This window comes from Pongo pygmaeus, chromosome 13 (genome assembly GCF_028885625.2).
Source record: "Pongo pygmaeus isolate AG05252 chromosome 13, NHGRI_mPonPyg2-v2.0_pri, whole genome shotgun sequence".
In the NCBI taxonomy this organism is placed as follows: Eukaryota; Metazoa; Chordata; class Mammalia; order Primates; family Hominidae; genus Pongo; species Pongo pygmaeus.
In genome coordinates this window covers 23171313-23195288 of record NC_072386.2, presented here as the reverse complement: position 1 = coordinate 23195288, position 23976 = coordinate 23171313, and the positions used below count along the sequence as shown (strand labels likewise).

The window sequence follows — 23976 nt, the reverse complement described above, 5'->3', positions numbered from 1 at the left end:
AAAGTATAGTCAAATCAATCTGCAAGTAAGACAAACTAGATATAGTTTACTTACTTGCATATTGCCTGTGAAAAAGGGTTTGCCAATCTAGTCAGTAACATGCATACAATGCTTAATTTTGCACCAGGTACTGTGCTTAGCACTTATCTCACTTAAAATAATAATATAATCAAATTGAGGAGGAGGGAGTATTTAACATTAAAAATTTTATTCAAATAGGTCTTTGTTTTTTTGAGACAGAGTCTCGCTCTGTCGCCCAGGCTTGAATGCAGTGGTGTGATTTTGACTCACTGCAACCTCCGCTTCCCGGGTTCAAGCAATTCTCCCTGCCTCAGCCTCCGAGTAACTGGCATTACAGGCACCCACTACCACGCCTAGCTAATTTTTGTATTTTTTTTTTTTTAGTAGAGACAGGGTTTCACCATGTTGGCCAGCCTGGTCTCGAACTCCTGATCTCATGTGATCTGTCTGCCTCAGCCTCCCAAAGTGCTGGAATTACAGGCATGAGCCACTGCGCCTGGCCTCAAGTGGATCTTGATCATTAAAAGCCATTCTAAGATTCAAGCACTCTTCCTTGTGCTTTGAAGAAAAGGCGGGTTTTTGTTTTTTTGTTGAGCCAAGGTCTCACTCTGTCACCCAGGCTGGAGTGCAGTAGCACCATCATAAGTGATCCTCCCACCTCAGCCACCCAAGTACCTGGGACTACAAATGGAAGCCATCATGCCCAGCTACTTTTTAAATTTTTTGTAGAGACGAGGTCCTCACTATGTTGCCCAGGCTGCTCTTAATTCCTGGGCTCAAGCAATCCTTTTGCCTCAGCCTCCCAAAGTGTTGAGATTACAGACATGAGCCACTATGCCCAGCAAAGGCAGCTTTTTAAAGTCTATTGTAATTCAGGTATTTTACTACTTCAGACTATTAGTTCTCCATCTACCTTGGATTTTCATATTTCATTCCAGGGACACACTTAAATTAATAAAAGGGAGAAAAGGGAGAGATGATGATGAAGCAGCAGGGAAGGAGGAGGAAGGGAAGCAGAGGAAGGTGAAAGGGGAGAAGAGAAGGAGGAAGAGGAGGAAGAGGAGGAAGAGGAGGAAGAGGAGGAGGAGGAGGAAGAGGAGGAGGAGGAGGAAGAGGAGGAGGCAGGAGGAAGAGGAGGAGGAGGAGGAAGAGGAGGAGGAGGGAGAGAGGGAGGAGGAGGAAGAGGAGGAAGAGAAGGAGGAGGAGGAGGAGGAGGAAGAGGAGGAGGAGGAGGAGGCAGCGGCAGCAGCAGCGGTGGCAGTGGTGGTGGTGGTGGTGGTGGTGGTGGTGGTGGTGGTGGTGGTGGTGGTGGTGGCAGTGGCAGCCTAATAGCTAAGAGGTACCTGGAAAAGGTTAGCATTAAAGAGTTCTCATGGAACAACATCCAATTGTACCTGAATCAAGTACAAGACCTCTTTCCTTTCTATTCTTCGTTACCTACTTTTTATTTTTTATGTATTTTATTTTATTTTTTTTAGGAAAGAGTCTCGCTTTGTCGCCCAGGCTGGAGGGCAGTGACGTGATCTGGGCTCACTGCAACCTCTGCCTCCTGAGTTCAAGCAATTCTCCTGCCTTAGCCTCCCGAGAAGCTAGGATTACAGGCACACGCCACCACGCCCAGCTAATTTTTGTATTTTCTTAGTAGAGGCGGGGTTTCACAATGTTGGCCAGGCTAGTCTCAAACTCCTGACCTCAAGGGATCCACCCACCTCGGCCTCCCAAAGTGCTGGGATTACAGGCGTGAGCCACCACACCCGGCCATCACCTACTGTTTAAACACAGGGTCCAAAATCCTAAAGTTCCCTACAAAGGAAGACATTAAATCATATGCTCTCCCTTAATTTCCTTAATTCTAAACAAGGCAAACAAGAGTTCCACAAAAACTTACCTGTACCACTTGTTTCTGTGGTTGCGTTGATTGTGCTGCTGAAATCTGTGGTTTTTCCCGAGCACCTCGACAATGGTCACTGCTCACTGAAGTCATCATATACAGTATATACAAAATAACGTATGTACAAAACAGAAAATCTGCAAGAAAGTAGGGATGGTAAGCAAAACAATCATAGTAAAAGATAAGCATGTACTTCAGAGAAAACAAGGACACTTACAATAAAAGATAAAAGCTCTCTGGAATACAAACTCTCAAGAAGTAGCCCTTGAGGATTTTACATTTTGCTGGTATCTGTTAAACCAATTCAACTACTGCAATCTAAGTCTATGGTTTACGAGCTTAGCAAATCTAAACAAAAATCTCAAGTACCATCAATTTTAACCAGCAACCATTTTATCACTACATGTAGTCACTGTACATGAAATGCTATCTGCCTCTTACTACTTGCAGTTGGTATTTGAACCCCAAAACAACATTGCATCCCGCCAAGATTTTACCCGCCAATAACCCAATTTAAAATGTGTCAAGAAACAAGCTATGTCGAAAAGCAAAAGTCACCTGTAAATAATAAATCTTAAAGAAACAATTGTGTGGCCGGGCGCGGTGGCTCACACCCGTAATCCCAAGCAATTCACAAGGCCGAGGCAGGCGGATCATGAGGTCAGGAAATCAAGACCATCCTGGCTAACACAATGAAACCCTGTCTCTACTAAAAATACAAGAGTTAGCTGGGCATGGTGGCGGGCATCTGTAGTCCCAGCTACTCAGGAGGCTGAGGCAGGAGAATGGCGTGAACCCGGGAGGCAGAGGTTGCAGTCAGCCGAAATCGTGCCACTGCACTCCAGCCTTGTCGACAGAGCCAGACTCCGTCTCAAAAAAAAAAAAAAAAAAAAAAAAATTGTGCATATAATTTTCTTTGATTTGTTGAACAAATATTTATTGACTAGCTACTAAGTGTCAAGCACATAATTAAGTATGTCATCAAAACATGATTCTAAGCTGGGCACGGTGGCATGCACCTGCAATCCCAGCTATTTTGAGGCTAAGATGGGAAGACTGCTTGAGCCCAAGAGTTTGAAACCAGCCTAGACAACATTGCAAGAACAACTCCACCTCAATTAAAAAAAAAAAAAAATTATAACAATAAGATTCCTACTTCCTACCCTTTAGGGATAGCGATTACAATTTTTTTTTTTTTTTGGACAGAAGAGCCGGGAATTTTCCGATAAAGACCAGAAAACCTGCTAGACAAATTCTAAAAGAGCTGTAATACTATAATTTTTTTTTGTTTAATTTTAAAAACACATAAAGCATCAGTGAGGATGTACTAGAACCCTTGTGCACTGCTGATGGGAATTTAAAGTGGTACAACCATCATTAAAAGAATGGTGGTTCCTTAAAAAAAAAATCGAAACCTATATTATCATATGATCCAGCAATTCCAATTCTGGGTAGGCACCAAAAACAAATCTCAAAGCAGAGTCTCAAAGAGATGCTTGTACTTCCATGTTAAAAGTGCCATCATCGGCCGGGCACAGTCGCTCACGCCTGTCATCCCAGCACTTTGGGAGGCCAAGGCAGGAGGATCACAAGGTCAGGAGATCGAGACCATCCTGGCTAACACGGTGAAACCCCGTCTCTACTAAAAATACAAAAAATCAGCCAGGCGTAGTGGTGGGCGACTGTAGTCCCAGCTACTCAGGAGGCTGAGGCAGGGGAATGGCGTGAACCCGGGAGGTGGAGCTTGCAGTGAGCCGAGATCGTGCCACTGCACTCCAGCCTGGGAGACAGAGCAAGACTCTGTCTCAAAAAAAATAAATAAAATAAAAAAATAATAAATAAATAAATAAATTAAAAAGCGCCATTATTCATAATAGCCAAAAAGTGGAAGATACCCAAGTGTCCATCAATAGATGAATGGATAAGCAAAATGTGACATATATATACAATGGAAAATTATTCGGCCTTAAGAAGGGAAGATATTCTAACACATGCTACCATATGGATGCACCTTAAAGACATTATGCTAAGTGAAATAAGCCAGTCAAAAAAGGACAAATAAGGCTGGGGTGCAGTGGCTCACACCTGTAATCCCAGTACTTTGGGAGGAGGAGGCAGGTAGATTGATTACAAGGTCAGGAGTTCAAGACCAGCCTGGCCAACATGGTGAAACCCCATCTCTACTAAAAATACAAAAATTAGCCAGGCATGGTGGCGCACACCTGTAATCCCAGCAACTCAGGAAGGTGAAGCAGGAGAATTGCTTGAACCCAGGAGACGGAGGTTGCAGTAAGCCAAGGTAGTGCCACTGCACTCCAGCCTGGGCAACAGAGCAAAACTCTCGGGGCAAGGGGTAAAAAAAAATGGACAAATACTACTATATGACTCTACTTATACAAGTTACTTAGAAAAGTCAAATTCATAGAAACAAGCAGAATGGTAGTTACCAGAGGCTGGGGGTAGGGGAAAAATGGGGAGTTACTGTATCACAGGTATGGAGTTTCTGTTTGGGAGGATAAAAAGGTTCGGAAGATGGACGGCAGTGGTGGTTGCACGACAATGTAAATGTACTTAATGTCAGAGAACTGTATACGTAACAATGGTTACAATAAACTTTGTTATGTACATTTTACTACACACACACACACACACATATACACACACACGCACAGAAAAACATGTGGCAATGCCTTAAAAGTTAAATTTCCAAAATGGAATTCTCCACAGAGGAAATATACCCATCAATCAGAAACAAACTGTTTATGCAAACAATTCCACTCTTACGAAGCTCCTAGAACAAACAAAACAAAAACAAATATGCAGCTGGTCACGGTGGCTCATATCTGTAATCCTAACACTTTGGGAGGCCGAGGCAGGCAGATCACGAGGTCAGGAGTTCGAGACCAGCCTGACCAACATGGTGAAACCCCACCTCTACTAAAAATACAAAAATTAGCCAGGCATGGTGGCAGACGCCTGTAATCCCAGCTACTAGGGAGGCTGAGGCAGGATAATTGCTTGAACCTGGGAGGCGGAGGTTGCAGTGAGCCCACTGCACTCCAGCTTGGGTGACAGAGGGAGACTCCATTATAAAAAAAAAAATAAAAAAAAAAATAACGCTAAGAGATAAACACACACATTAGTCTAGGCCTACACAGGGTCACGATCATCAATACTACTGTCTTCCATCTCCACATCTGTCCCACTGGAAGGTCTTCAGTGCAATAACACATAGAGCTATCATCTCCAATGATAACAATGCAGAGCCAATGATTTTTTTGAGAGAGTCTCACTCCATCATCCAGGCTGGAGTGCAATGAATAGTGCGATCTCGGCTCACTGCAACCTCCGCCTTCCAGGTTCAAGCAATCCTCCTGTCTCAGCCTCCCAAATAGCTGGGACCAGAGGCACGTGCCACCATGCCCAGCTAATTTTTGGTATTTTTAGTAGAGATGGGGTTTGACCATGTTGGTCAGGCTGGTCTCAAATTCCTGGCCTCAGGTGATCCACCAGCCTCGGCCTCCCAAAGTGCTGAGATTACAGGCGTGTGCCACCGAGCCAGCCCAGAGCCAGTGATTTTAACAATACATGGAACTCTGTTTCCTTTTTTTTTTTTTTTTTTGAGACAGAGTCTCGCTCAGTCCCCCAAGCTGGAGTGCAGTGGCTTGATCTCCGATCACCGCAAGCTCCGCCTCCTGGGTTCACGCCATTCTCCTGCCTCAGCCTCCTGAGTAGCTGAGACTACAGGTACCTGCCACCAAGCCCAGCTAATTTTTTTGTATTTTTTTAGTAGAGACAGGGTTTCACCGTGTTAGCCAGGATGGTCACGATCTCCTGACCTCGTGATCCACCTGCCTCGGCCTCCCAAAGTTCTGGAATTACAGGCATGAACCACTGCGCCTGGCCGGAATTCTGTTTTCTAGAACAGTCAGTTTTAGACACCCAAAAGCAAGCATTCCCATGATGTGGAAAGATATTCCACTATTTGTAAATCTTATACATTTCAGATTAATGACATTATAACATTTCTACATATTTTTGATCTGTGTATCATAAAATAAAATAGAGGAGACTAACCATAATTCATCATACTAATTCAGGTACCAAAGAACACTGTGTCCCTGAAACCTATTTTAGCCAGAAGAGGTCTGACAAGTATTTTTCTGTGTTAGCTGCACTAATATTAACTTATTTTTTCAACAGCTTCATTAACTGGCTTGCTGAAGGCCACAGACGTATTATTGTACTGCCTTTTACATTATAGTAACAACCAATTAACTAGAATTTCTCACAGGCTCAATACACTGGTTTAAAACTTTTTACTGCATTTGAATCTGCCTCTCCAGTCAGTATGAATACACATTTTGCATCCTTTTTCAGTTTAACAACTTTATAATTTTGTTGGTTTGGGTTTATCATTTTGGTTGTACTATAGAGAACAAGGTTAATTGTTTTACCATGATTCCATTTATTTTTAAAGCATTCTCTCAGATATGAATAAATGCACACGAACACACTGTTTTAAAACTGTGATGCATTTAAACAAATGTAAGGCATATCTGTATTTGAGAAAGAATCCTTTTTTTTTTTTTTTTTTTTTTGAGACAGAAGCTCACTCCATCACCCAGGCTGGAGTGCAGTGGTGCGATCTCAGCTCACTGCAACCTCCGTCTCCCGGGTTCAGGCAATTCTCCTGTCTCAGCCTCCCGAGCAGCTGGGACTACAGACACCTGCCACCACACCCAACTAATTTTTGTATTTTTAGTAGAGATGGGGTCTCAACTTGTTGGTCAGGCTGGTTTCGAACTCCAGACCTCGGGTGATCCACCCACCTAAACCTCCCAAAGTGCTGCAATTACAGACATGAGCCACCATGCCCGGCCCCATTTGATTATTTTTTAAATCACCTCCAGGCCAGGCACGGTGGCTCATGCCTGTAATCCCAACACTTTGGGAAGCCAAGGCAGACAGATCACCTGATGACAGGAGTTCAAGACCAGCCTGGCCAACATGGTGAAACCCTACCTGTACTAAAAATTCAAAAATTAGCCGGGCATGGTGGCGCACCTCTGTAATTCCAACTACTTAGGAAGCTGAGGCAGGAGAATTGCTTGAAGCCAGTAGGAGGAGGTTGCAGTGAGCTGAGATTGCACCACTGCACTCCAACCTGGGCAACAAGAGCGAGACACCATCTAAAAAAATAAAAATAAAAAAATCACCTTCAGCACTAATACTCTGCAATTCCATCTTAAGTATCTAAAGTGAAGCATCCAAGCTGGGCAAAGGTGGCATGCACCTGTAGTCCCAGCTATTCAGCAGGCTGAGGCAGGAAGATCACTTAACCACTTAACCCACAGTTCAAATCCAGGCTAGGCAACACAGCAAGACCCTATCTTTTTTTTTTAAGACATAGTCTGGCTCTGTTGTCCAGGCTGGAGTGCAGTGGCACGATCTCCGCCCAGCAACTTCTGCCTCCCAGGTTCAAGTGATTGTCCCACCTCAGCCTCCCAAGTAGCTGGGACTATAGGTGTGCGCCACCGCGCTCAGCCGATTTTTTTGTATTTTTAGTAGAGATGGGGTTTCACCATGTTGGCCAGGCTGGTCTTGAACTCCTGACCTCAAGTGATCCACCAGCCTCAGCCTCCAAAGTGCTGGGATTACAGGTGTGAGCCATCATGCCCAGCCACCTATCTCGTTAAATAAATACATTTTAAGAAAAGAATAAAACAGAATTAAGCATCTAATCAAAAGCTAACTGGTTGAGTGGTGTTCCTACCATAAAACCTTTTTAAGAAGTGAGTAGTTTACTCATAGATTTCCAGTTCTGTTGATTGGATTATCTGATCTTTTTCTCACTGTTTATTCTCAGTGACCCCATTTATGAAAATAATCAGCTGGGCACAGTGGCTTTCGCCTGTAATCCCAGCACTTTGGGAGGCCGAGGCGGGCAGATCACGAGGTCAGGAGATGGTGACCATCCTGGCTAATACAGTAAAACCCTGTCTCTACCAAAAATACAAAAAATTAGCCGGGCATGGTGGCACGTGCCTGTAGTCCCAGCTACTCGGGAGGCAGAGGCAGAAGAATCGCTTGAACCCAGGAGGTGGAGGTTGCAGTGAGCTGAGATCACGCCACTCCACTCCAGGGAAACAGAGCAAGACTGTCTCAAAAACAAAAAAAGAAAGAAAATAATCTAGGTGAAATAACAAAATGAGAGTTTCTCCATACAGTAGTGCCATCTGGTAATAAAAATCTGCATGTACAGAAGGAATATACTTAACCCATATTCAATGTACATTAATTTTTTGATTTACAGAAAAATGACTTAATCTTTATAGCCTCACTATTATAACCAAACATTTTGATACAATGTACATGAATCTTCACTTGTCAAGGAAGAAAACCATAACTCTTTGTTAGAACGCAAACTATTAAAATTTTACTGGTCCATGTTCACAGTATCAACATTAAAACTATATCTCCTTCCAATCATCAATTCTTAATATTCCATAATGAATATGTAATTAGCCTATAAATAATGATCCCGGTTGCATGGCTAAACCAGAATAGTTGCTTTGTGAAACATAAAAACTACATGGCTTACTTTATTGTTTGGAAAAAGTTTTCCTCTTAATTAAGGTTTACTGCTCTGGGTTATATATTCATAAATTACTACAAAGACTTCTAGCTTAAAAATAGCCAATACAGGCCGGGTGCAGTGGCTCACGCCTGTAATCCCAGCACTTTGGAGGCCAAGGCAGACGGATCACGAGGTCAGGAGATCGAGGCCATCCTGGCTAATAAGGTGAAACCCCGTCTCTACTAAAAATACAAAAAATTAGCTGGGCATGGTGGCACGCGCCTGTAGTCCCAGCTACTCAGGAGGCTGAGGCAGGAGAATCGCTTGAACCTGGGAGGTGGAGTTTGCAGGGAGCCAAGATGGCGCCACTGCACTCCAGTCTAGGTGACAGAGTAAGACTCCATCTCAAAAAAAAATAAAAATAAAAATAAAAATAGCAAATACAAGGATGGGCGCAGTGGCACACGCCTGTAATCCCAGCATTTTGGGAGGCCAAGCCGGCTGGATCACCTGAGGTCGGGAGTTCAAGACCAGCCTGACCATCTCTACTAAAAATACAAAATTAGCTGGGCGTGGGGGCACATGCCCATAATCCCAGCTACTCAGGAGGCTGAGGCAGGAGAATCGCTTGAACCCGGGAGGCAGAGGTTGCGGTGAGCCGAAATTGCGCCATTGCACTCCAGCCTGGGAAACAACAGCAAAACTCCGTCTCAAAAAAAAAAAAAAAAAAAAATAGCAAATACATTCTTTGAAAAATAAAAATAATTATAAGGGCCTCAGGACATCCAAGAATGCATGCTTAAATAAATTCAGATTAACTTGTCTTCTGTCAATTGTGCCTCTCCACACTATCACTGAAATGTTATAAAATAGCTAATTCCCTATTCATAAAAAGTCTTAATATTAAAGATGTCCAGCAAAAAAATTTCCAGAGATGAAACAGGTTTCGCAGAACAATCACAGGGTATGGGGGATGTGACTGAAATCTTCTGGAAAAACAGGGGTCAGAAAATGACTTTAACAGGATGCATGATTCAACAGACAAATTTTCCCGTATTAATTTTACATAAAACTTCTGATAAGGCCAGGCGCGGTGGCTAACGCCTGTCATCTCAGCACTTTGGGAGGCTGAGGCGGGTGGATCACTTGAGGTCAGGAGTTCCAGACCAGCCTGGCAAACATGGCGAAACCCTGTCTCTACTAAGACTACAAAAATTAGCTGGGTGTGGTGGCGTGAGCCTGTAATCCCAGCTACTTGGGAGGCTAAGGCAGGAGAATCACTTTAACCCGAGAGGCGGAGGTTGCAGTGAACCGAGATCATGCCACTACACTCCAGTCTGGGCAACAGAGCAAGACTCTGTCTCCCAAAAAAAAAAAAAAAAAAAACTTCTGATAATTGTGAATCCATTAAATCAAGATAAAAGCATAAGTTACCAAAATATTCTTCAAGACCCTTAAAAACTGTTACCACCACTGAACTGTAAAAATGACTAAGACATGGAAACTAGACCATAAAAATCAACACCTTCAACTAACATACTGTTATGAGGAAATTCTATGTCCTCCTTTTCTGGGAAACGGAGCTGTGTGTAGTAAATAGGAATGCTTCTACAACAAGTACCCAGTTGCCAGACCATAGGAATTCAGTGTACACTTGTGTTCCATCATCTATCACTTTCCACTCCCAAGAGTTCTACTACACTGGAACAGGTTCCAAGAGAATTCTCAGAATAGAAACAGACAAGAGCAAAGATTCTAAAAATAATCCAGTAGAAACTCAAACATACATATCTCAAGTTCTTGAGGGGCAGGAAGCACCAGGTTTACTTCAATCTATCCAACCAAATTTTGAAACCCATATCTCACCTCAAAGTGAATTAAAGATGTGATAGATTTTAACACAGGTAAATAACTGCTGCTACATTTTTAACTTCTTTAGAAACAAAATCAGCAAAATATAATATAAAGCTTCCTATTAACGATTAAAGTGAAAAAATTGTCTAAATGTAATGAGGAAAGAAAGTCTCCGGCCAAATAAACCAACCTGATTAAACTACAAAGATATTCTCTATGGAAGAAACAGTTTTGGAAAAAAGTTTTAACTGCCTAAAAAGTTTTGTTTCCGTTTTTGTTTTCTTTTTCATAGACATAGGGTCTTCCCATATTTGCCTAGGCTGGTCTCAAACTCCTGGGCTCAGGTGATCCTCCCACCTTGGCCTCCCAAAGTACTAGGATTACAGGCCTGAGCTACCATGCCCGGCTTAACTGCTGTTTTTTTCAAGGACCGTTCTGAAGATAAGATACCTCAGTGAAACAGCCACATTTTCAAGTGATCTCAGTTTAGACTTAACTGAAAATGGTTGACTTAACAACCACCACCATTTCTGTTAAAGCTTACATAAGCACAAATTCATCTAACTTTAAGGCATACAAAAAACACGGTCGGGTAAAAACTTTTCTAAAAACCATGTAATATACCCTAAACGAAAAGCAAGGACACATTTTATCATTCTGAAAAGTTACAGAACACTTGCTGACAACATACTGAGAAGAGGGAAGATTTCAACAGCCATTTAATAAAATTTTGAACAGTTAATTAAATCCCAAACTACATACATACACTGCATGTATTCAAGACAGCATCACAAAGCGTTGATTGGAAGATAGTTCTAAAACCAGGATGTTGACACACTTGTGCAAAGTATCTCAGCTACTACATCAAATAAATTTACGTTTCAGAACAGAAAAATTAATGTTTTTTTCAAGCCAAATATAATTCAGATGACATGAATTACATAATGGGCTAAGGGTTCAACTACTAAAAACAGGATACACAATTTATGTTGAAGAAGCAAGTCTTCATCAAGAATGTCCAGAGATGCTGCTCACTGAGTAATGAGACCAGTGGTGCAAGGTCTATCTTAGACTGGCAAGGATGGGTCTCAGGTCCTTCATCTATATATGTCCACTCATTCCCAAAATCTAAAACCAATGGTAATGACAATACTAGCAGAAAGCACATACCATTCACTATGTGCCAGACACCATTCTAAGCACTTTATATGTACAGTATTAAGTCACTAATCTTTCCAACACTCTAGAGTATACATTACTTTACTCCCATTTTACAGAGAGGAAACTAAGACACACAAAGAATTACAGCTAGTAAGTGGTAAAGGCAGTATTCAAACCCAGGACATTTGGTTCTACAGAGTGTGCACTTAACTATTACGCTATGTTGTAAGGCTAACTGTTTAGTCACAGATAAATAATAGTTCCCAATTCAGCTTCCTCTTCTATACAACAGCATAACTATTGTTGGCATCACCTGCAAAGCTTGTGCCTGATGACAAAGATCTGGTCTAGACCAGATCTCACCTGGCTTCTCAGCCTTTCAGATACCCATATGTTCTATATTGGTATATTTCTGTGACCACTACTATTATTTTTGTTTAATTTCTAATCTGTGTTCCTGCATTTTCTACTAAGAAAACAGTCAATATTCTCAACCTTTTCTGCAGAGGAAATTCATTTATTCATACCTGCAGAAGACAAAATTAGCTCAGATTAAGAATCTGAGGCCAAGGCCAGGTACGGTGGCTCACACCTGTAATCCCGGCACTTTGGGAGGCTGAGGCGGGAGGATTACTTGAGGTCAGGAGCTTGAGATCAGCCTGGCCAACATGGTGAAACCCTACCCTACTAAAAATACAAAAATAAGCCAGGTGTGGTGGCGCATGCCTGTAATCCCAGCTAATCGGGAGGCTGAGGCAGGAGAATCCACTTGAATTTATTTATTAAAAAATAAACAAAAGAATCTGGCCTGGTGTAGTGGCTCATGCCTGTAACCCCAACACTCTGGGAGGCCAAGAGGGGGAGGATCGCCTGAGCCCAGGAGTTCAAAACCAGCCTGGGCAACACAGTGAGACCCCATTTCTATTATTTAAAAAAGAAAAAAATAGGCAGGGCACAGTGGCTCACACCTGTAATCCCAGCACTTCGGGAGGCAAAGGCGGGCGGATCATGAGGTCAAGACATCGAGACCATCCTGGCTAACACGGTGAAACCCCGTCTCTACTAAAAATACAAAAAAAAAAATTAGCCAGGCGTGGTGGCGGGTACCTGTAGCCCCAGCTACTCGGGAGACTGAGGCAGAAGAATGGCGTGAACCTGGGAGGCAAGAGCTTGCAGTGAGCCGAGATTGCGCGACTGCATTCCAGGCTGGGCGACAGAGTGAGACTCCGTCTCAAAAAAAAAAAAAAAAGAAAAGAATCTCAACTAAATTAGGAGGCCCAGGACAGCCACCAAGACAAAGTCTACACCCGTAATCGAGGAGAGAATAAGTTATCTTGGGTGCCAAGAAACTCAACTATGAGATCCAATTCCATGCAGCTCAACTGCTTGTACCCTACATGCCAGGAGCTGAACAAGCTGATACTTCTATTCTCTGCAGCTGTTAAAGGCAGGGTCAGGCCTCTAGCAGCTGATGGACAAGGTTGAACTCCCCTACACCCACACTTGGCTGACAGAGAATCACAAAGTTATCTGCTGTTCCATGGATATAATCTGCCCATGGAAAGGATGAGTGCTGGTGAACTCAAACACTATAGAACATCAAAATTTATTTGATATCGTCACAATTCTCTTTCAGGTTACCTAAGGCCACGAAGGGAATTAATTGCCCATAGCTGTTTGCACACATCTGTCCTATTCGTATCCTGCTAATTCAGCTGTAAACCCTGACTTATTTATTTATTTATTTATTTTGAGACAGAGTTTCGCTGCTGTCACCCAGGCTGGAGTGCAGTGGCCCGATATCGACTCACTGCAACCTCTGCCTCTCGGGTTCAAGCGATTATCCTGCCTTAGCCTCCCAAGTAGCTGGGATTACAGGCGTCCACCACCACGCCCAGCTAATTTTTTGTATTTTTGGTAGAGATGGGGTTCACCATGTTGGCCAGGCTGGTCTCAAACTCCTGACCTTAAGTGATCCGCCTGCCTCAGGCTCTTAAAGTGCTGGGATTACAGATGTGAGCCACTGCGACCAGCCTTAAACCTTGTCTTTTGCCCAGCAGGTAACCAGGATTCTTCACCGTGGAATCTCTTGAAAAGCACGTAATTATTCATAACCAGTCTTCACCACTACTTCTAACAGTTCTCTCTCTCCTACAAAAAGGAAAAAAAAAAAAAGCCTACACTATAAAGCAGGGATCCCCAGTCCCCAACTCCCAGGCTGAAGACCGGGGTTATTAGGAACTGGGCCGCACAGCAGGAGGTGAGCAAACCTGGGCGGCGTGGCAAGTCCTCGTCTATACAATAAAATTTTTTTTTAATTAGCCACGCTTGGTGGCACACACCTGGAGTCCCACCCACTCAGGAGGTTGAGGTGGGAGGAATCCTTGAGCTTAGGAGATCAAGGCTGCAGTGTGCTATGATCATGTCACCGCACTCCAGACTGGGCAATAGAGTAAGACCACGTCTCCTAAAAAATAAAAAAAATTAAAAAAATTCCTAACAGTTCCTAAAGAAATTAAACAGTTATGATAAAGACCAAGCAATCCTACTCCTAGGTATGCACCCAAGAGAACTGAAAACACGTTCACCTAAAAATGTGTACATAGGGCCGGGCGTAGTGGCTCACACCTGTAATCCCAGCACTTTGGGAGGCCGAGGTGGGTGGATCACCAGAAGGTCAGGAGTTTGGGACCAGCCTGGCCAACATGGTGAAACCTCGTCTCTACTAAAAATATAAAAAATTAGGTGGATGTAGTGGCGGGTACCTATAATCCCAGCTACTCGGGAGGCTGAGGCAGGAGAATTGCTTGAACCCAGGAGGCGGAGGTTGCAATGGGCCAAGATTATGCCACTGCACTCCAGCCTGGACAACAAGAGCAAAACTTCTCAAAAAAAAAAAGAAAATGTATACATAGGCCAGGCCCAGTGGCTCACACCTGTAATCCCAATACTTTGGGAGGCCATGGTGGGAGGGCCACTTGAGCTCAGGAGATCGAGACCAGCCTGGGCAGCATAGCAAGACCTTGTCTCTATTTAAAAAAAGAAGAAGAAGAAGAAGCAAGAAATGCGGCCAGGCACAGTGGCTCACACCTGTAAACCCAGCACTTTGGGAGGCCAAGGCAGGTGGATCATGAGATCAGGAGTTCGAGACCAGCCTGGCCAACATGGTGAAAACCCATCTCTACTAAAAATACAAAAATTAGGCCGCTGTGGTGGGGGCACCTGTAATCCCAGCTACTCGGGAGGCTGAAGCAAGAGAACTGCTTGAACCTGAGAGGCAGAGGTTGCAGTGAGCTGAGATTGCGCCACTGCACTCCAGCCTGGGTGACAGAGCAAGACTCCATCTCGGAAAAAAAAAAAAAAAAAAGAAAACAAAGAAATGCATACATAGGCCAGGCACGGTGGCTCACGCCTGTAATCCCAGCACTTTGAGAGGCTGTGGCAGGAGAGCAGTGTGAGGCCAAGAGTTCAAGACCAGCCTGGGCAACATAGAGAGACCCTGTCTCTACAAAAAAGTTTAAAAATCAGCCAGGTGAGCCGGGCGCGGTGGCTCACACCTGTAATCCCAGCACTTTGGGAGGCTGAGGCGGGCAGATCACGGGGTCAGGAGATCGAGACCACCCTGGCTAACACAGTGATACGCCATCTCTACTAAAAATACAAAAACGAAATTAGCCAGGCGTGGTGGCGGGCGCCTGTAGTCCCAGCTACTTGGGAGGCTGAGGCAGGAGAATGGCGTGAACTCGGAAGGCGGAGCTTCCAGTGAGCCGAGATCGCGCCACTGCACTCCAGCCTGGGCGACAGAGCCAGACCCCAACCCCGTCTCAAAAACAAACAAACAAAAAAAAAAAATTAGCCCAGTGTGATAGAGCACACCTGTGGTCCCAGCTACTCAGAAGGCTGAAATGGGAAGATCACTTGAGCCTGGGAGTTCAAGGCTGCAGTATGCCGTGATCACACCAGTGCACTCCTAGTACAGTGCCCAAAAGATGAGTGAGACCCTGTTTCAAAAATAAAATAAGGGGCCAGACACAGTGGCTCACGCCTGTAATCCCAGCACTTTGGGAGGCCCAGGCGTGTGGATCACCAGGTCAGGAGATCAAGACCATCCTAACATGGTGAAACCCCATCTCTACTAAAAATATTTTTAAAAAATTAGCTGGGCATAGTGGCGGGCACCTGTAGTCCCAACAACCCAGGAGGCTGAGGCAGGAGAATGGCATGAACCCAGAAGGCGGAGCTTGCAGTAAGCCAAGATCGCACCACTGCACTCCAACCTGGGCGACAGAGCAAGACTCATCTCAAAAAAATAAAAATAAAAATAAAAATAAAATAAGGGCCAGGCACTGTAGCTCATGCCTATAATCCCAGCATTTTGGGAGGCCGAGGCAGGCGGATCACCTGAGGTCAGGGTTTCAAGACTAGCCTGGCAGGGTGGGAGTCAGGAGTTTGAGACCAGCCTGGCCAAATGGTAAAACCCTCTCTCTACTAAAAATACAAAACTTAGCCGGGCATGGTAGCATGGACCTGTAATCCCACTACTCGGGAGGCTGAGGCAGAGGAATCGCTTGAACCCAGGAAGCAGAGGTTGCAGTGAGTTGAGATCGCACTACTGCGCTCCAGCCTGTGCTACAAGAGCAAAACTCAGTCTCAAAAAAAAAAAAAAAAAAAAAAAAAAAAAAAAAAAAAAAGGCCAGCTTGGCCAACATGGCAAAACCCCGTCTCTACTAAAAATACAAAAATTAGCCAGGCGTGGTGGTATGTGTCTGTAATCTTGGCTCACTGCAACCTCTACTCCCAGGTTCAAGCTATTCTCCTGCCTCGGCCTCCTGAGTAGCTGGGATTACAGAAGCCGACCACCACGCCTGGCTAATTTTTGTATTTTTAGTAGAGACAGGTTTCGCCATGTTGGCCAGGCTGGTCTCGAACTCCTGACCTCAGGTGATCCACCCGCCTCGGCCTCCCAAAGTTCTGGGATTACAGGCATGAGCCACCATGCCCGGCCTTAACTTGCTTTCCTAAGTAAATTCAAGCGATTATCCTGCCTCAGCCTCCCGAGTAGCTGGGATCACAGGTATGTACCACCATGCCCGGCTAACTTTTGAATGTATGAGGCTGAGGCTTCACTGAGCTGAGATCACACCACTGCACTCTGGCCTGGGCAACACAGCAAGACCCTGTCCCAAACAAAAAAGAAAAAAGAAAAAAAGAGTATCTATTTCCTGTGTATTAACAAAAAGTGCTAATAGGCCAGGTGTGGTGGTTCATGCCCATAATCTCAACACCTTGGGAAGCCAAGGAGGGAGGACTTCTTGAGCCCAGGAGTTTGAGACCAGCCTGGGTAACACAGCAAGACCTCCTCATCTCTACTAAAAAATACATTTAAAAATTAGCCAGGTATGGTGGCGCATGCCTGTGGTCCCACCTCCTTGGGAGGCTGAGGCGGGAGGATTGCTTGATCCCAGGATTTCGAGGCTACAGTGAGCTATGATCAGCCTGGGCAACAAAGCATGACCCTATAGCACCAGAAAATTTAAAAAGTGCTAATATGCTGCCAACTGAACATCGTCATCCATGTCAAATTCTATCCCTAAACCTAGCTAAACACAGCTCTCTCGCCAACCATGTTCAGCTGCAGGAATCCCCATCTATCCTCTCTTGAAAGGATGAAAGTAAGAGCAAATTAAGTCATAGATTTAATGCCAACAACACAATAACCTTAGTCTGTGATAAAGACTCAGGCATATTTCTGTCTTTATACACTCACACTCCCTCTGCCCTGAGTCTCCAGCTCTGCATCCACCAAAGTAAGATTAACTTCCCACTAGTTACTCTGTCTCAAGGCGTCACAGGAAAGGGGATAAGGATGGAAACCATCTTCCCCCTTTGGCCAGTCAGAAGGAAGGAAGGTATCAAAATATAGGCTAACCTACCTCAGCTTTCTTACGGATACAAGTTCAATAAAACAATTTTTCTTCTAGTAGAGTCATGATGACCACAACCAGTCACAGAGATTAAGAATCTTTGTTTCTTAGGCCAGGTGTGGTGGCTCATGCCTGTAATTCCAGCACTTTGGGAGGCTGAGGCAGGCGGATCACTTGAGGTCTGGAGTTTGAAATCAGCCTGGCCAACATGTCAAAACCCTGTCTTTACAAACAATACAAAACTTAGCTGGGTGTGGTTGCGCGCACCTGTAATCTCAGCTAGTCCAGAGGCTGGGGCACGAAAATCACTTGAACCTGGGAGGCAGAGGTTGCAGTGAGCCGCCACTGTACTCCTGCTTCTTGATACTCTAAGCCACAATGTTTAACTCTTGCTTCTTATTTTCAAGAACAGAAAAACCATGACAGTGCTCAACACACAGTACAACTACAATGGAGAACAATTTGGAGGTTCTGGAAAAAACTAAAAATTGAGCTACCATATGATCCAGCAATCTCACTGCTGGGTATATACCCAAAATAAGGGAAATCAGTATATTGAAGAAATATGTGCGTTCCTGTTTGTTGCAGCACTGTTTACAATAGCTAAGATTTGGAAGTAACCTAAGTGTCTATCAACAGATGAATAGATAAAACATGGTACTTATACACAATGCAGTACTATTTAGCCATAACAAAGAATGAGATCCTGTCATTTGAAACAACATGCATAGAACCGGAGATCATTATGTTAAGTGAAATAACCCAGGAACAGAAAGACAAACATCACATGTTCTCACTTAGTTGTGGGAACCAAAAATCAAAACAATTGAACTCATAATCACAGACAGTAGAAGGATGGACTACCAGAGGCTAGGAAGGGTAGTGGGGGACTTGGGGGAGGTAGGGATGGTTACTGAGTACAAAAATAATAAGACCCACTATTTGATAGTACAATAGGGTAACTATAGTCAATAACTTAATTGTATACTTTTTTTTCTCCTGAGACAGGGTCTGACTCTTTCGCCCAGGCTGGGGAGCAGTGGTGCAATCTCGGTTCCCTGCAACCTCTGCCTCCTGGGCTCAAGACATTCTCCCACCTCAGCCTCCCAAGTAGCTGCGACTACAGTCAAGCATCAAATCAATTCTTTTTTTTTTTTTTGAAACAGAGTTTCACTCTGTTGCCCAGGCTGGAGTGCAATGGCATGATCTCAGCTCACTGCAACCTCTGCCTCCCAGGTTCAAGCAATTCTCCTGTCTCAGCCTCCCAAGTAGCTGGGATTACAGGCACCCGCCACCATGCCTGGCTAATTTTTGCATTTTTAGTAGAGACGGGGTTTCGTCATGTTGGCCAAGCTGTTCTTGAACTCCTGACCTCAGGTGATCCACCTGCCTCAGCCTCCCAAAGTCCTAGGATTACAGGCATGATCCACCAGGCCCAGCTTCAAATCAATTCTTAATGAAGACCAGATGAGCTAAAATAATAATTCTCATTATTCACATCTCTGCATGAACCATTTCAACATTTGGCACTCAATTGTCACAAATTCACAAATTATTTCACAAGTGATTTATAAAAGTTCAACATACCTATTAAGTCATTTTGAGACAGTTACATCATCTCTAGGTTTTATTACAAGCCTAAAATATAAATACTGATTTAATACTTAAGACAGTTTTTCATTATAGTTCTTCAACTTTCCTCATGAATCCAGGATATCAAGTCCTGGTTTTTCTTTTTTTAGTAAAAGTATATTGGTTTTATTTTACTGACATCCTCATTACTTAATCACTCATGCCAAAAGCAACTTTCTTAAAAATGTCTGTTACCTAAAGAATGTATCTATCAAAACAAAGTCATACCATCCATTTAAACATTAACACACCTGCCACATAAGTATCTGGCCCAGTTTTCATCCAAAAACAAAATACAAAATTCCTTAATAAAGAAAGCACTATACTAATGAGAAATATCCCACATCCTTATATGTCTAAAAGAATCACTCAACTGGCTGGGCACAGTGGCTCACGCCTGTAATCCCAGCACTTTGGGAGGCAGAGGCGGGCGGATCATGAGGTCAGGAGATCAAGACCATCCTGGCTAACATGGTGAAACCCTGTTTCTACTAAAAATACAAAAATTAGCCAGGTGTAGTGGCATGAGCCTATAGTCCCAGCTACTGGAGAGGCTGAGGGAGGAGAATTGCTTCAACCTGGGAGACGGAGGTTGCAGTGAGTCAAGATCACGCCACTGCACTCTAGCCTGGGAAACAGCAAGATTCCATCTCAAAAAAAAAAAAAAGAATCGCTCAACTGTTCTCTACATCCGGATTACTCTCGAAAACAAAGGCTCAGAAAAATTACCTTCCAAGCACTCCTGAAACTTCATGTTCTATCTTGTAAGCAACAACTACATAAACCGTATTTCACAAAATGAATACATTCACTGCCTCCATTTCCTCACTAAACATCTCCTTAACCTTCTTTATTCTAGTTTCCATCACCCTATCACTCTAACAGTAGGAAAAATGCTACTCCCTAGGTCACCACTGGTCTCCTAATTGTCAAATCTTTCTTCTGTTCTCATTCTTTCATCTGTCTCTGTCATTCAAAACATTTCATACGACTAGGCGCAGTGGCTCATGCCTACAATCCCAGCACTTTGGGAGGCCGAGGCAGACGGATCACCTGAGGTCAGGAGTTCAAGACCAGCCTGGCCAACATGGTGAAACCCCATCTCTACAAAAATACAAAAATTAGCCGGGCATGACGGCGGGTGCCTGCAATCCCAGCTACTTGGGAGGCTGAGGTGGGAGAACAGCTTGAACCTGGGAGGTGGAGGTTGCAGTGAGCCGAGATCGCACCACTGCACTCCAGTCTGGGTGACAAAGCGAGACTCCATCTAAAAAAAAAAAAAGTATATATATAAAGATTAGCCAGGTGTGGTGGCACCTGCCTGTAATCCCAACTACTCAGAGGAGGGTGAGGCACGAGAATCACTTGAATCTGGGAGGCAGAAGTTGCAGTAAGTCGAGATCGTGCCACTGTACTCCAGCTTGGGATATAAAGCGAGACTCCATCTCAAAAATAAAGAAAGAAAGAAACAAACAAACACTGTCAACAAAAACTGTCAACTTCTGTTCACAAACCATCAACTCCTCAATGAAATGCAAACTGTTTATTCCTTCCAATCCCTACACTTGGTCAAACCAGCCTTGGTATTCTCCTGAATTGTCCCTGCCTTTTTGCCTTCATGTTCCACAGGCATGTTTACTCAAGGACATACTGCACGTGCCCATTTTCTCTCTTTTTTTTTGAGGGGGGAAATCGCTTGAGCCCAGGTAGGTTAAGGCTGCAGTGAGCCTGATCGCATCACTGCACTCCTGAGTGACAGAGTAAGACCCTGTCTCAAACAAAATAGAACAAAGCAAAACAACAGCAAATTCTAATAAAACAACTCTGAATACAACATTTAAAGTGTTTTAACAATTTAATTGTAACTTCAGGAATTTGATACTTCTTTTTTCTTTTTTTTTGAGACGGAGTTTCACTCTTGTTGCCCAGGCTGGAGTACAATGGCGTGATCTCGGCTCACTGCAACCTCCGCCTCCCAGGTTCAAACGATTCTCCTGCCTCAGCCTCCCAAGTAGCTGGGATTACAGGCGCCCACCGCCATGCCCGGCTAATTTTTTATATTTTTAGTAGAGATGGGGTTTCTCCATGTTGGTCAGGATGGTCTCAAACTCCCGACCTCAGGTGATCTGCCTGCCTCGGCCTCCCAAAGTGCTGGGATTACAGGCGTGAGCCACCATGCCCAGCCTTGATACTCGATTCTATAGGAAGAATCTAAGAAAACTAAGGCTCAGCCTCCCCAGCTCAAGGAATCCTTGCCAAATACTCAAGCTCAATTCAACAATGCTTTTCTCTGTCACAGCCAGCAGTACCCTGGAATCCTATACACACATTTAAACTGTGTCTGTCTGCTCACCAACATGTAAGCAACTGAAGATCAGGAACCTACATTACTCATCTGTATTCTAGCATCTAACATTGTTGACAACTGGCAGCAATAAATATTCGTTCAAGTGAACACCTATAAAGTAGCTACAGAGTAGCATATACCATTTGCGCAGGGAGAACCATCATTCAGGCCTAATCTGTAGTAACGCAAACTGAGCATTCACAGAAATAACAGAGAATATACTACCTTAAGTTTTTCTCGATTTTTTTTTTTTTTTTGAGACAAGGTCTCATTCTGTCTGCCCAGGCTGGAGTGCAGTGGTGCGATCTCACCTCACGGACCTCTGCCTCCCCTCCAGGGTTCCAGCAATTCTCCCACCTCAGCCTCCCAAGTAGGTGGGACTATAGGCATGTGCCACCACACCCAGCTAATTTTTTTTTTTTTTTTTTTTTTTGAGACAGAGTCTCGCTCTATCATCCAGGCTGGAGTGCAGTGGCACAATCTCGGCTCACTGCAACCTCCGCCTTCTGGGATCAAGCGATTCTTCTGCCTCAGCCTCCCGATTAGCTGAGATTACAGATGCGTGCCACCATGCCTGGCTAGTTTTTTTGTATTTTTAATAGAGACGGGGTTTCACCGTGTTAGCCAGGATGGTCTCGATCTCCTGACCTCGTGATCCGCCCGCCTCGGCCTCCCAAAGTGCTGGGATTACAGGCGTGAGCCACCGCGCCCAGCCCACACCCAGCTAATTTTTGTATTTTTTGGTAGAGGTAGGGTTTCACCATGTTGGCCAGGCTGGTCTCAAACGCCTGACCTCAAGTGATCCACTTGCCTTGGTCTCCCAAAGAGCTGGGATTACAGGAGAGAGCCACTGCACCCAGCCCATATACTACCTTAAGTTTTTACTAATGTTGCCTCATTCCCACAAATCAAAGGAAACTTTCATCAGTGTTTCAAAACTTAGGGTTGGCATAGCAGTCATAGAATACATATTTTTAGACTTTCCAAAAGCCCCAAAAAGTTACATTTTATCCTACAATAAATTAGCAATTTACTTAGCATTGATGAAAATTACCTGAGCTAAGTAACAGCAGTAGTTATTTCTTGCTTATCAGATGACCTGACTGGCAATTATATCTGATAAATAATTAAGAAAATAATCATCTGAGAAAAGGATTATCATTCAGTAGTGTACTTCAGTCACAATATGTAAATACACAAACCCTGATTGGATGGGAAAAGAGGCTATAAAAATACTTCAGTGACAATATGTAAATACAGAAACCCCGACTGGATGGGAAAGAGGCTAAAAAAATATATTTTGTGGGCCTAGAGCAGCAGCTCACGCCTATAATCCCAACACTTTGGGAGGCTGAGGTGAGCACCTGAACCCAGAAGTTGAAGACCAGCCTGTGCAATATGATAAAACCCTGTCTCTACAAAAAAAAAAAAAAATTAGCTAGGCATGGTGGCACTAATCTGTAGTCCCAGGTACCCAAGAGGCTAAGGTGGATCATCTGAGCGTGGGAAGTTCAAGGCTGCAGTGAGCTAAGATTGCACCACTGCACTCCAGCCTGGGTGACAGAGTGAGACCTTATCTCAAAAAAAAAAAAAAAAGGTCGGGTGCAGTGGCTCATGCCTGTAATCCCAGCACTTTGCGAGGATGAGGTGGGCAGATCATGAGGTCAGGAGTTCAAGACCAGCCTGGCCAACATAGTGAAACTCTGTCTCTATTAAAAATACAAGCCACACACGGTGGCTCACCCCTGTAATCCCAGCACTTTGGGAGGCCGAGGTGGGCGATCACCTGAGGTCGGGAGTTCAAGACCAGCCTGATGAACATGGAGAAACCCCGCCTCTACTAAAAGTACAAAATTAGCCAGGCATGGTGGCACATGCCTGTAATCCCAGCTACTTGGGAGGCTGAGGCAGCAGAATCACTTGAACCCAGGAGGCAGAGGTTGCGTTGAGCCAAGATCACGCCATTGCACACTAGCCTGGGTAACAAGAGCTAGACTCTGTCTCACAAAAAAAAAAAAAAAATTAGCCAGGTGTGGTGGCACGCGCCTGTAGTCCCAACTACTCGGGAGGCTGAGGCAGGGGAATCCCTTGAACTCGGGAGGCGGAGGTTGCAGTGAGCCGAGCCCACGCCACTGCACTCCAGCCTGGGTGACAGAATGAGACTCTGTCTCAAAAAAAAAAAAAAAAAAAAAAAAAAGCAAAAGGGACAGAAAACAAACACACAGGCCAGCCAACTAGAAGACTAAATATAATGGCAGAAATATATCCAAAATATCTGTAATTACAACAAATATGAATGGTCTCCATGCTCTAGTTAAAGAGGTTAGCTGATGGCTCACTCCTGCAATCCCAGCACTTTGTGAGACTGAGGTGGGAAGATCACTTGAGCCCAAGAGTTCACGACCAGCCCAGCCAACATAGCAATACACTCTAGTTAATTAAAAAGAAGTTAGCAAGTTGCTAACTTAACAAAGCAAAATCCAGCTATGTGGCGTTCATAAAAGACATATCTAAAACATCCCACTACAATTGGCTAAAACTAAAAAGGCAACATAAAATGTTGACA

The 23976-nt window shown here is 44.1% G+C and overlaps 1 protein-coding gene and 1 non-coding gene across 13 annotated transcripts in view; both read right to left on the bottom strand.

Annotated features, from left to right (window-relative positions):
- Nucleotides 1-23976, bottom strand: part of UBAP2 (ubiquitin associated protein 2) — a 126460-nt gene that overhangs the window by 93754 nt on the left and 8730 nt on the right. For 10 of the 12 annotated variants that reach the window (XM_063650217.1, XM_063650212.1, XM_054502802.2 and 7 more), the window contains exon 2: nt 1910-2049. The exons of the other annotated variants lie outside the window; for them this stretch is intronic. In XM_063650217.1, the coding sequence (XP_063506287.1) occupies nt 1910-2008 (99 nt within the window). In that variant the 5' untranslated portion in view covers nt 2009-2049. The remainder of the gene's footprint in view (nt 1-1909; nt 2050-23976) is intronic. 12 annotated transcript variants of the gene reach the window in all.
- Nucleotides 3126-3187, bottom strand: LOC129044778 (U7 small nuclear RNA). Its single transcript, XR_008504775.1, has one exon. It is a non-coding gene; the product is annotated as a U7 small nuclear RNA (small nuclear RNA).